Genomic DNA, 13,801 nt, shown 5'->3' with positions numbered 1-13,801 from the left:
TTAGGAGTAATGTTAAAGTTTGTGGCTTCTCAGCTTCAAAATCATTACCAAGCCAAGGTCAATATAAACTTATTCAAGTATCAATACTAGGATTTAGTAAAGAGGAAATAATGCGTTACTCTTTTTTATTCCATTTATTATTATCATATGCCATAGTGCAAACAAATAACCTTGTGTAAAACATTAGACAATTATCTCATCCATGATTATAAAAAAAAATGATAAAAATACACAAATCAGAGATAGACCAAATGAAACTAAATTAAATAAGTGTTAATCACTTGAATGATTTAGACATTGATAGACTCTTACAATAAATTATTAAAAAATGCCATTGACGTAGAAAAACACAAAACAAAGACAGTGGCAGTACAAAGGAAAACGTGACATAGACAAGAGTATTATGTGATAAAACATAGAGTAAATGTACCATATATCCGGCCAAAGTTAAAGAAATATTATAAACTAGTTAACATTATATTATCCTTATAGTCCGTTCACAAAATTTAGGGGGTCTAAGGTGAAGACTGAAGGTTACCTGGGTTCCCCCATCACATTTTCTTAGTTTAATATGTATATCAGCTACCGGCTGTTGTATCAAAGTTAGGGTGAGGTGGAGATGAAATCGCTTCCCCTTAAACCGCTAAATTTTGTAATCGGAGTCAATATTTTAGCTTTTATTAGAATGTATTAGTTTAAAGTACAGTTGGCTTTTGGCTTTGGCAATCAATAATCTTATATTGGGACAAATAAGTCTTCAGCAGGTGACTTGGAACATACATTGTCAATAGTTAGGTTAATTGAAATATGATTTATTACAATCGGGTGTTTTCAGTGATGTCATTGTGACATCACAACCCTTCTTGTTACTGTAAGTGTTGGTTTATAAAAAGTAACTGGTACCAACAAGATAGTTTAAAATAATGATTTGAGCTATAAAACAATATATAGCTCAGTTCGTCCAGAGATCTGTGTAATTGATGAAAAATCACATTATTGCTATTTACTTTAAATAGCATAAACAAATAAAAACAATTAATCATCAAAATCCTCTTTTAAAAATGAGCTCTTATAGGAAAGGTCTCAAAAGATCTTTTTAGCAATCTTTGTCTTTTGTCAATACTTAAAACACAGTGAGCTGACATAAAGAAGAACTTCTAGAAAAAACTTATTGCATTAGCACTGGATAAGTGACTAGTAGTATACAATTTTAATTTCAATTACATTCTTTGTTAAAATTGTTTGTGGTAAGAGATTTTTCCCTTCAAACGAGATACCGGTTTGGCTCCCCCCTGAAAATACACTCAGGGGTGTCTCTGACTGTCCAGACATTTGTAAAATAGCTTAATTCACAGTTTCCCTACAGCTGGTTCCCAACTCTTGAGCTGAACCAAGCCCTCTACAGCTGCAGTTCTGATGGAGTCCTCTTGGGTACCTTTCGACTCAAATTTCAGCAGTCTGACACACTCTCTCAGGTAGAACGCCACTCTTTTCAGGTTTCTGGCGAGATCAGTGTGAGATATGTGGCCTCTCTCAGACTGCTTGATTGTCAGTATCATGAGAGGTGCGTGGAGCTCGTACATAGTTATTGCTGCAAGAACAAATATTTGTTGTAACGTTACAATATGGTGGCTATTTGTTGATGCTAGAACTTTTGGTAGACTGTTTATGGTTGTGGTATGAACCATATGAATTATAAAAACATTATTTCGTTGTTTGGAAATATTGAATGTTAAACTTGTCTGATATAGTGATGTGTTTTTTTTTTTTCAAGGATAGGCTCTATGCCAGGATTTTGAATTGTAGAATCAAGGGGGGTAGAAGCTAGTTTACCTTGGAAGAAATACAGTTAAGCCATTACTGCCATCGTCATTGATTTAGATAAATTGTTCCTTAGCTGCGGACAAACTTCCTTGTATCTCAAGTTGAACGTTTTCCTCCCAAAATATTTTTTTAAATGTTAACAGGTTCATAGGAACTATGAAATACATTTTTTAACTGTTAAAAAAGTAGACAACAGACAACTATTAGAATTAACTTATACTAACAAACTTAATTAGCAATATCATTACATTGCTAATTTAGTTAATAAACAATAGGGTAAATGACATATCATCTGAGGTTAACATTTTTACAGGAGAGGAGTAATGCAAATGCATTATCTATTTTGTACTCATATAAGAGGTGCACTTTGGATTATAAAACCTCTTAGTTTATCAATACTCAACTACATTTTCAGAAGGGTTGTATCAGTTAACACTTGAACCCTTTTACCTCTGATACGTGTAAATCCTGGCTCCACAATGTCAAAGATTTTCAGAATGTCTTCGCAGATTTGCACTTTCCGCTGAAGTGTTTCTTCGTTCATCTGACTGATGAGGAAGCCAGCTGTCTTGCCGTACAGTTGACTCAGTGAGTACTTGAGGCCCACTATGAGGTAATGGCTGGGGTGTAACAGCCCACTGTACCTTCGGATAGCCGCTTCTATCAACAGCACCTTCTCCTGGTCCAACCCACTGATTTCTTGTTCAACCCTAAACAGTTTAAATAACGTTTAGAATTGACTCTTGTTGAAAGCTGGTCAGCTGAGAGGCTATTTACTACACAGCTGTTATATAATATTGTAAATAATAAAGTAATATTTTCTTGTCTCCCAGTAAATACATTACAAGTCAATGCACAATACAGAAATGAAAATTGTAATACTATTGTTTGAAACTAAATGTCCCACGTGTCAGACTGACTAAGAAAATACCTACTTGAAGTTTTGAACGTTCTAGACCCAATCCGCTATCATTGAGATGTGGTGATGTTGGAAAATTAACTGGTCTTAGACAGTGACAAAGATAAACAAGGCTTACACAAATAATGGGAGAAATCCGAGATTCACACGTCGGTGTGTATTTAAGCTGTATATAAATGCAGAGGGGTTGTAGAATGGAGTGAGATGGCCAGTGAAGTGTTGTTCTTGATAAGAATAGCTGCTTCTTTAGTACCGGTACATACAATTTATTTTAAAACCCAGTCCAAGAGGGCAGCTGAGTACAAAGTTTTAGATCATCAAAAAGCTATATTTCTCCCGATTTACCTGGCGACCCACCGATTATTAGACGAGTACTAACCACCCAGCTTAGCTTCTTATTCGACAAGTAATTACGTCAAGTAAATTTTGTACAGACTTGTACCAACACTACTTTTACAGATCACTGCCTAACTTGTAGTAGTTTACATTTACATTTAGAGACAGTTCTGTATTAGGTACCGTTTTCATTGCATAAACTTATCACCATAAACTATTCATGAAATTCCATCAGTCCTACATCACATTCTAGCCATGTGTTTCTTATACAAACCAATTCAGGATTCTATGATGTGGTATTTCATCAGTATTTTAATCCCAAACAAAAAGTTGTTCACATAATCAATAAGTCTTTCTCAACAACATGATTCATTTTGGGAAAAAAACCGTAAAACATAATGTAGCAACTCTTGCCTATTAATCACCTGTTAATTGCAGTGTTGATGTCTTTGTTGAGATGAATGCTGTTGCAAGCGTCACATCTCCAGTCAGTGTCGTCTCTGAGGGGCTCCACGGGCAGCACTCGACCTGCACTGCAGTTCCGGCACTTGAGCGCACTCATGTAAGTGCCGAGCTCTGTGGAATCACTGCAGCGCTGGCATGAGCACTCGAAAAACTTGCACTTTCTCAGGTGCTCCCTACGTTTGACTGTACCCTGGAAGTGACACAAGGTTATGTAAGTGTGATCAAACCTTACAATACAATACTATACTAAATACTGTAAAAAACTGTAGAAGCGTTTCCATAAAGATCATTAATCCTTATATATAATAGGTGAAGGTGTTTTCTACGAAACACTACTCCTCCGTAATGGACGGATTTTTACAAACGATGTGTCAAAATAAAGTATGTTTTGTGTAGACGCCCCCTTTCACCAATTCCTGTAATAAAAGTCCTCGGGCTTTGCCCCACAGGCCATCAAAATCCCAATGTATTTCTTATGATGAAAAGATTTTGTTTACTTAAACAGACGAATAAGTTGTATTAATTACAGCTGTTCATAGTAAACACATGATACACACAAGAGCGTTTGTTCTGTTCGTTTTCAGTTTCGATAACTGGAGTGGAGTGATTGATTACATTATCTTTGAGTTGACTCTTTTAAGTCATCGGAAATTATGACTGTTATTCCTGTAATACTTTGCAATTGCTCGAATTCGAGCAACAGGTGCACTAGTTTATTAAATTCCTGTAGATCTACTGTTATCAATGTGTAGACAAAATTACTGTCATTGCTTGCATTAATGATATTTATTGGAGGAAGTGGTAATAGGGGTGGTTACCTTTAGAGAGTTTGTGTAAGACAAAGTTAACATTTGCCCTTGGCGTAGTTTGACAGATGTGAACACCTTTATCTTGTAGTTCTCATCGTCTGTGTGTGAAGTGTTGGCTACACAATCATGAGCGAAGAAGTATGCTTCCGGGTAGAGACCTTGGATGTTGATAGAGTCCCCACCAATGGAAAATGCATTCACCTGTCATTATAAACACGTTGAAATTACTTTTTAAAGAACCAAATGTATATTTAAAATGTTTCAATAATGTACCTTAATCACCAACGCTTTTTAAATTTTGTGACTCTATCATTGTGTAACTATAGGTGTCTGTAACTCGATCACTAGGTTACTTCAAACAATAAGTACTCTAATACCCATAATGAATCATTGGCCAATACCATACAATTTGAAAATTATTTCAGTATAACATTTGCGCTACGAGGGCATCTAGTTAATTGCTATGTAACTATAACAGCTTGAATAAAAAAACAAATAAAACTTTGTATTACATCAATTAACGCAATATAGTGCAAAACATACCTCAGCATATCCACAAACAGTGTGGATTTCCTCCTCAGTGAATTTGTCAATCTTCCACTCATTTCTTATCCGATCCACAACAGACTTCTGGTTGTAGTTCCAGATGGACTGCTGTTTCCTCCGTAGCTCGTTGTGAGCTTGCATTGTGTTCAGGATTCTCCACTTTTCCGGCTGATGTTCTCGCAGCATTAGACATCTCAGTGGGAATATTGCATTGTACAGCTGTTGCTTTTGAAGACTGTTACTTTCAATCGGGCATTTTGAGAGGAGCGAACATTCTTCTTTGCTGTGTCCATTGATTTTGTTTAAGCCCTTGCAAGTGTTGGAGCATAATGGCCATTTGCAGGATTTGCATCTACAAGAAAGTGTGTTAGTTACTGATTGAAGGCGTAGATGAATTAACTTACCATGCTACAAGCTATACTACTTAGCTATGTATCTCAATGTCAAGTGACATAAGAATATTGACTAAGATGTAGAGTGGATTTAATACATTGACATATTTTCTTTCAAAGCATGAATTGGTAAGAATGAAATAATCTCAATATTTTTCCAAAAGATAAATCTAAGATATCACATACCTAACAGAACACTGGTATTTCATCTTGATATAGGACTTCTTCAAAGAGTCATTCTTAAACGTATTTAGCGAGTTTTAATCCCCATGCAAATATTTTTTGTATCGAGGGTTTTGAAAGGGATCCTCCTCCCTCAACACCTCATCACTATGAGGTCACAAGCTTCTGAATGCTTAGCAAATTACTCAGCAACTTTTACGTTACCGGATGATGATTATGTCACTCAAAAACTTGCTAGACCTTCCTATTTTACCAAGACAATGATTTGTAATTTTGAGGTTTTAGAATATCTAGATTACTCAAGACTTATAAAAATAAAAATATGAACCATACTTTTCTGCAGAGTCGATGCTGCTCAGTTCTGTGTAACAACCCAGACATAAAGGTGCAGAATCAGACACAGGACCCACTACCAGTGGCTCTGCCTCTATGATGACTGTACCTTCAGCAATGTCTCGACTGGCCTCCAGATATCTGTGCAACAAATCAGAATGGCATTGGATAGTGTCTAACGTTGTACAATTCACTATCAGGCCACTTTAGCACAATTTTCAGGCTAATTTGTTAGAAATGCTATATAAAGTTTAAAATATGTATGGGCAGAGAAGGGAATGACATCATCTGTGGAATAAGATATCACGTTTACAACGATTGGTCTGGCTGTAAAGAGACAAAAGAATTAATTATTGTTTTATTTTTGGTAGCAGTTTTTCTACTAGGCATGTTTCTTGAAAACTTTTTTCTCAGCTCGTGTGCATCTCAGGGAAAATCTACGCATACTGTTAGAAAGATATTTTCCTGTAGAAGTGCAGAATCCCTTTATTAATAAAAATATGCTAAAAAATAAGCACAAACAATGAATTTAAAATTTTAAAACTTAACATATGGGCCTTATGGGTTGTCATGCTGGTGACAAAATAACAATGAAATATTAACAGAAAGTCAAAACAAATGGAATAAATTCCAATCACATGGTTTATTTACAGTATGGGGTGAAAATAGAGAAGTCTGTACATTACATATTTTTGGTAGATTTTTTTACTCCTGTACTACCTCTAGTTCTATTTAATCCATTCATCTTACACATGAATTTATTAGTCACTACCAAACACTGTTTCAATAGACTTGCATGCCTTGTCTATATTAATTTATTTTAAAATCTTTAACATCTAATGTGTCCAGTCTACCTTCCCATTTAGACAGCGTATATATAAATACATAGGTACAAATGCTAGCAAATTGTGTTTTTGACCTCTGATGGGGACATAAAAAAGAAAAATTAAATAGGTCCCAGGTCTAGGTGTTGCCGTGCCAGCTACGGTAATAGTTTTCTTCCCTAAGGGAAAATTAGCTATTATACAGTAATCTATCTATACTATTATAAAAAAGAGGTGGTTGCTGTATGTGTGTATGTGTGTATGGGAAAAGTAAACTCGAAAAATACTGGTCGGATTGGGCTGAAATTTGGCATGATGATAGCTCACATTCCCGATTAACATATAGGCATATTCTTATTTCAAAAATCCTTTCGGGCTCCGCCCCAGTGGCTCTGGAGTTTCCCATGTTAACCTTATGAGAAATGGAATTATTGAATCTTAACAGCTGTTTCAATTAAACAAGTTGGTTCTGTTCTATGATGTTCAATAGCATTAAAGTTACAAGGATTACCAACAGGGTGCAGCACTATTATTTCTTTTACATTTATGACAACAGCTAATTTGCAACCAAAAGGTGAGTGAGCGTAGCGAACGAACTTCAACCTGGAGGCGAGTTAGCGTAGCGAACGAGCTAACCTGAAGGCAAGTGAGCGCAGCGAACGAGCTCCAACCTAAAGGTGAGTGAGCGTAGCGAACGAGCTCCAACCTAAAGGTGAGTGAGCGTAGCGAACAAACTTCAACCAGGACGTGATTGAGCCATGCGAACGAGATAATCTTGAAAATTAAGAAGTTAAACGGGGCAAAGCCCGCGGGTTACAGCTAGTTTCATAATAATGTTAAGAGTATCTAGTCTAAAGCCGGAGGTCAGTTATGTTGGATAAGTTTGAGAAGATGTAGGTTCAGTAGAACAAAATGTCCTAGGGTAGGACATTATCTCTTCCACCATTGAGAACAAAGACGACATCTTTAGTCAACTATGAGATTCAGGTCCAATACCTGTCCCAATTCTTGGTTACTCAAGACTTTAATGGAAGTTGCTGGTAGTAATCCTGTGTAAACTGTTTTACAGGCTTATAGCATCAACTATTGTATACTATTTACTTCGTTGTCTTAACTATTAAATCAAAGAAAATGATTACATGAAGGACAGTGGTGACCCTGCTCACCGTCCTAGTGATTCTGACTGTTTCACAATATAGTACTTGGCCTCGGACTGTGTTGGGGGTTCGCAACTCTGCTCCGGCTCATGATGAGGGCTCCCAGGTTTCTGAAACAAAAATTGTCTTTAGTTTGATTTATAGAGTAGGTAAACCACATGCATGTAACTTTTTTCTATTTTTTTTTTTTTATAAAAGTAATCATACTAATATTATAAATGTAAAAATTTGTGTGTTTGTTTGATTGAAGTTGAATCACGCATCAACTACTGGTCGGATTGGGTTTAAATTTGGTATGATGATAGCTCACATTCCCAATAAACATATAGACATATTCTTATCTCAAAAATCCTTTCGGGCTCCGCCCCAGTGGCTCTAGAGTTTCCCATATTATATAACCTTATGAGTATTCATATTTAAAAGAAATTAAAGAATTTATCCAGCTGTTTCAACTACACAAGTTCGTTCTATGATATTCAATAGCAGTACGGTATAGTATTTGCATTGTTGCGGTAGACTAGTCTAAACGCGCAGAGGAGGGGGAGGCAGCTTCATCGATAGCATAACATTGTTGTAAGCAATTAAAAACCTAACAGTCATTTAACGTACTCCAGCTGATTATGCTGTAAACGACTTTCTGGTTTAAAATGAGTTCAGAATGAAGTTATTTTCTGTGTAGTGTGGCGAAAAGTAAATATTATATTATGTAGCATTTAGAATATACATAAAAATAAAGGTAGTATTTTTTCAGTTATATGTCTTTGAGCCAATTTCCCTATAGTGAAGAAGCTATTTTATGTTGTACCATACTTCTGGATATTTGAATAAGCTTACTAAACAGCCAAAAGATGTAACATTTATTGTTAAGTACACATTTACAAAAATTCATTAATAACCAATGAGGCATTTGTGGCGTGGTGAAATTCGTTTGAAAATAAAACGAGATCGTCTGCCAAAAAACTAAAAATTATATTTAGATTTTTTTAAACTTAGGCTAATACCGACGCAATTGATTTACAGGTTTAAGTTATTAGGTTATTGATTATTAGGTTAGTTTAAAACAATTTATATTATTGTATTCGTCTATCTATACTATAATACGAGTAACGTTTGCGCGCAATGATTTCAAAAACGGTTCCTACGATTTACTCCAATTTGTTAGAAATATCTTATTTTACCGCAAAACAATATATTACGGATCATAAACATAAACATAAACAATAATGACCCTGAAAATAAACATGTTTGTATTATTATTTCAAGGCAACTGCAAAAAGCGTCCCAAACATCTGTAGAGATTATTACTATTAGATTTCATCCAGTGACGTCATTCTTTTATGTTTTTGATCCATAATGTTTCTGTTCTATTGTTTGTTAGAATCCCAATGACTAACATGACGCAAACTGAGAGAATATAATATCCGCAACAATGCTGGTAAACAGCTGATATTAATGTTATCACAACTTACGAGTTTGTTATTTAACTTTATTATTATACAATATAGACTGATTTTCTGCATGGAAATGTTGGTTAAGTCAAAAATGAAGAGGTAACGTCTACAGAATATAAATTGGCTTTACAGCTTAATTAACCGTGGAAAAATTGAAAATGAAGACGTTTTACACGTAAAACAAGTAAGTTATATGATTTGATAGGTTAACTAGAGTTCCAATGTAATAGTTTTATTTTAACATGTTCGTTTTATAAATATTAGTTCTAAATGTGATTCAGTTTAAAAACTAACTTCTTTATACTCGTGTAAATCATGCTCTATACTGGTAAAAATAGTCTTAGGGATGTTATAATGATTTTAAAATTATATTGTGGAGTAAAAGACTTCATTGAATTTTTAAGCACTTCAGATGTAAATTCAGACACAAATAAGTAATTTCTAAAAGAACTTTATCTGCTGATACTTTACTAATGAATATTTAAAGATTCGTATAATCTACCTTAATAAGCATTCGTTAGAACTTTTTATTATGTTATATAAACAAAATATAAAACAAAAACTATACATATTAAAGCGAAGATGCTGAGTTAGAAGAATGTATCCTAATTGTAAAGATTCATATATGATTTCAACAAATTACATTCTTTGCCAGTGACAGTTTGGTTATTCTCATTACTGTCACATAGCTCAGGTATTGTTTGATTGAAAGTGACAGTTATAATGTTTTGTGAAGTGTAGACGTAACATCTTAAGGAGCATAACTTACCGAATGCTTTGACTTTTACAGAGTAAAATGGGTAATTTTGTAAGTTTATCAAGCTAATGTAAGTTTGATGGAATTTTCCTACAAGTTTGTACTACACTAGAAGTTTCGGGAGAACTTCTGACGTTTTCAAGTGGTCAAATATACATTTACCTACTTTAGTAAATACCAAAACTAGTGAAGCTAAATCAAGTACCTGGGGACCGAGCTTTGCTCGGGGAAATAATTCCCCCACTCTGCGATTCCCCCTTTACTACTTCCTTCACCATTTCCTACGTCATGGACCTATTTCCTTCCCTTCTCATAGCATTTAAGTATTACAGATACATTAATCTAACTGTCACAAACGGTTCCCACACTCTGCGATGCTAAACTTTTACTACTTCCTACGTCGACCTGTTGTCATCTCTTTCCATAGCATTTTAGTATTTTAAATACATTAATCTAATTGCCACACACATTTCCCTCACTCCGCACTGCTAAAAAGCATTTAATACTTCTTTCACCATTTCCTATGTCTTGGACATTTTTCCATCCCTTCTCATAGCATTTCAGTTGCCAAATTTAATTAAAACGCAAAGCTTTATTTCAATATGTAATCTTACTATAAATATTACATTTTATATTATTTAAGTCTATAGTATTAAGTTTATTATGAATGTCTTGATTGTTTTATATTGCATGTTGAGTTTGTATAGATTCTTATATAAAAAACCATCTAAAATGGATTAATTGCTTTTCAACAGTGGAAAGAAGTTGAATTACTACGAATTAGGCAATAACAGTAACTTATTGCAAGACGTATACTCATCCATATCTACAATAAATATGTGAAATCATAACGTTTACATAAATTATACTAATTGTCTACTATTTAATGTGTGGAATTATAAACCTTTACTCTGAAATATTTATAATATTTATAGATCCCTTATCAGCATACTGTAGGCTACACAAAAAAACATTTAAAAGATGTCTACGAACATTTTAAAATATTGTGTTTCTAAATTTCTTTGGTTCAATGCTTAAATTTTTTTATTGTTCATAAATATTTACAAAAACTACAGTTAACATCTATCTCATGTTCCTGAACGTAATTTAATACAAAAAATATAGAGCTCATTGGCACAACTCGTTGGGGGCCTGTATTACTCTGGTCTAGACTCGTATAACGATATATAGATTTGTTAGCAAGAATTAGTTTTCAAAACCAAATCAAGAGCGACCATTTAATTAAATGAAACTATTTCACAACAGACCTCTTTAGTTATAGTTTTTAAACTTTCAGGCAATTCATGAGTTGTAAATCACACTGCTCCAGCTGTCAATTTGTTCTGAAATAGTGTAATATAAGAAAATATAATTCTTTTTTGGTTTTTTTTTTTTTTAAAAGATTGTGTTCCTATAAGCTTAATTAGCCTGAGCTTAATAGTTGACAAGACATCTTTTATTGCTCATTGTAGCAATTCAAGTAAGAAATGTGCTAATGAACAAACTCATTTAATTTAATTACTCTACAAAATATTCCAAATTACAATGAAGCGTCAATTACAACGATTTAACAGTAAATTGTTATACACAATCAAAAAATTATCATCCTTTAGCAGTAAATATCAGCACAAAATAACTGTAGTGTACACTTTGAGATGATCAATCAGTAACAAAAAGAAAACTCCAGTGATACAGACAAAACTAACTTTTGAATAAAATGGTATACAGACAATTTTGAACTTTGTTGATATTTTCCAGTGTTGTAGACAAAACTTACTTAAAAAAAAGCTATGATATACAGAAAATGTTGACCATAACTTATATTAATGAAACTATCAAATTATAGGGTAGTAGTAAGAAAACCCGAAAGGAAAGATGAAAATAAACAAACCACTTAACATCTCTTTTGAGTGTCAAGAATAGAAAAAAGGATAAAAACAACATGATTATTATTTAGGGTGGACTTCGTAACAGATTACATAAACAATTTAAAATCTTAGTTAAATGCTCTAATTCCCTAATACAGTGTGGCACCTACACAATTGACTAATGAAAAAATGTATTTTCTTGTGTTGACAAATCCGTGATGTAAACCACTAAATTTAATTTGATTCTCAATTCAAAAATATATAACAAGAACTCGTTTTTATAATAGAAAATAGTAAGAGAACACAGAAAACACAATACACTTGAAGGTTTACCTTGTGTCGGTGGCGGCGGTGACGAGGCATACTGCAGCTCAGATACAGCTCTACTGACACAATCTACATTTTATATAAATTTCTAAAATTAGCAAAGTGTCAAGAGGAGGTGGTGTTGCCAGTGGCGTTTGCCAGAGTTGAGGAATTCAAGCGTCGCGACCGCGGTGCTAACGCACTATACGCTGTAAGGCGCATCAGCTGGCATCGGACTTGGTCAGATGTTAATGGAGGTTCTATTAGATATTTGCAAGAGTTCTTTACACTTACGAACCAACAAAGACTTCAATCGTTTAATGGTTTGTAAATATATGAAGTAAGATTTCAGAATTTTAAACTGTACTTATTATACTACAAATTGAGATGTTGACGTTTCCGAATATGATTTTAAAATGAAGGGAAATGCCTTGTGTAGCTTGATTGCTAATTAATAACAGCTGTTTAACTAGTCAGGATAATTTAATAAAATCCCAATGAGCAAGGACAGATTAAAACTATTCCTACGTGGCCTTCCTTGCAATGATTATAGTACAGAAAGTATTCCAACCAAACAACACACAAAACAGCGTGCTTTCATTAGGCATGCAATACGTGTACGCTTTAAAGTAAGTTGGCAACATTTATAGTATATTTCGTACCTAGGGCCGAAAATGAGGTTTTGCCGGCTCGAGATAGTTTTTAAGTTCGAGACGAAGTCGAGATCTTAAATCGATCGAGAGCTGCAAAACCATTTCGGTCCGTGGTACGAACGCTATTTTTCACCACACTATACCCTATTACCGCTATTCACCACTATAATAATGCACACTGATGGTCAACACAACTACACATTTAAGGTTATGTGAAGAAATAATTTGAGGAATCAGCAAAAATAAAAATAAATAGTTGCTAGGCAACGGTGACAATAACACAATTCTATTGCAATGCTATGGATTTTGATTGTGTATTTAAGATGCATTCATGTTTTAAGTAAGTAAGCGGACAGCTGATTTTGCGGCCCCGGCCTGTAAAAACCTGCTCGGTCCCCAAATTACGATGACAGCTGGCATGGCCAGCAAAACGTTACTTTCAGCCACCAATTAACGTATGTAATACAGCCAAAAACATCATAGTGTGGTGAAAAAGATATTACGACCACGATCAGCTGGTGTAGCGTTCCCCATTTCGTTCAATATTTGGATCGTACCCTAAAAACGTGATGTTCAGTGTTTGAAAGACTAATTATTTATATGCTTTATACTAACAGTGCAATGTGTAACGCGAGTGCAAACTGCCTTTGCTGCACTCGAGAAACTTTCCACACTCACCTACGGCTCGTGCCTGTACATTTATCTCATGTACAGCAAAGTGCCACTTCGCACACTAGTTACACAAATAACTATACCAAACATGCCCTTATTTTACATGAGAACAGCCAAAGAATACTAATAGCCGAAGAATTCTGTCCGGTTTGTATTATGACATTATTCGTTATAGGCATTTAAACAATGTGTATTATATTTTGCTAATATATAGCAAAAAATATTTTTGCAAACTACTGCTGGTTCTGTGTTTTGTAACCATAGAGCAGCGTGTAACCATAGCACGAATCGTAAAATCCATCAGGA

The 13,801-nt window shown here is 34.4% G+C and overlaps 1 protein-coding gene across 1 annotated transcript; it reads right to left on the bottom strand.

Annotated features, from left to right (window-relative positions):
- Positions 1-110: 110 nt before the first annotated feature.
- On the bottom strand, positions 111-12,254 carry LOC128990082 (SET domain-containing protein SmydA-8-like). The gene is made up of 8 exons (XM_054412317.1): positions 12,198-12,254; positions 7,798-7,898; positions 5,808-5,948; positions 4,897-5,251; positions 4,363-4,554; positions 3,505-3,734; positions 2,275-2,534; positions 111-1,591 (listed from the first exon to the last, which is right to left on the bottom strand). The coding sequence occupies exons 1-8, from the start codon at positions 12,225-12,227 to the stop codon at positions 1,350-1,352; spliced, it is 1,551 nt and encodes a 516-aa protein (XP_054268292.1). The 5' UTR covers positions 12,228-12,254; the 3' UTR covers positions 111-1,349.
- Between the last annotated feature and the right edge of the window lie 1,547 nt (positions 12,255-13,801).

This window comes from Macrosteles quadrilineatus, unplaced genomic scaffold, assembly GCF_028750875.1.
Source record: "Macrosteles quadrilineatus isolate MER2022 unplaced genomic scaffold, UCM_ALF_1.0 Scaffold_3__2_contigs__length_128488019, whole genome shotgun sequence".
NCBI classification, from domain to species: Eukaryota; Metazoa; Arthropoda; class Insecta; order Hemiptera; family Cicadellidae; genus Macrosteles; species Macrosteles quadrilineatus.
This window is presented reverse-complemented; position numbering and strand designations above follow the sequence as displayed.

Coding starts and splice junctions, on each gene's coding strand:
- LOC128990082 (XM_054412317.1), bottom strand. CDS start 12,227: ATGCCTCGTCACCGCCGCCACCGACACAAG. Junction 3,735..4,362: donor CTTACACAAACTCTCTAAAG/GTAACCACCCCT, acceptor TGTCACTTCCAG/GGTACAGTCAAACGTAGGGA. Junction 1,592..2,274: donor AGGATTTACACGTATCAGAG/GTAAAAGGGTTC, acceptor TTGTTCTTGCAG/CAATAACTATGTACGAGCTC.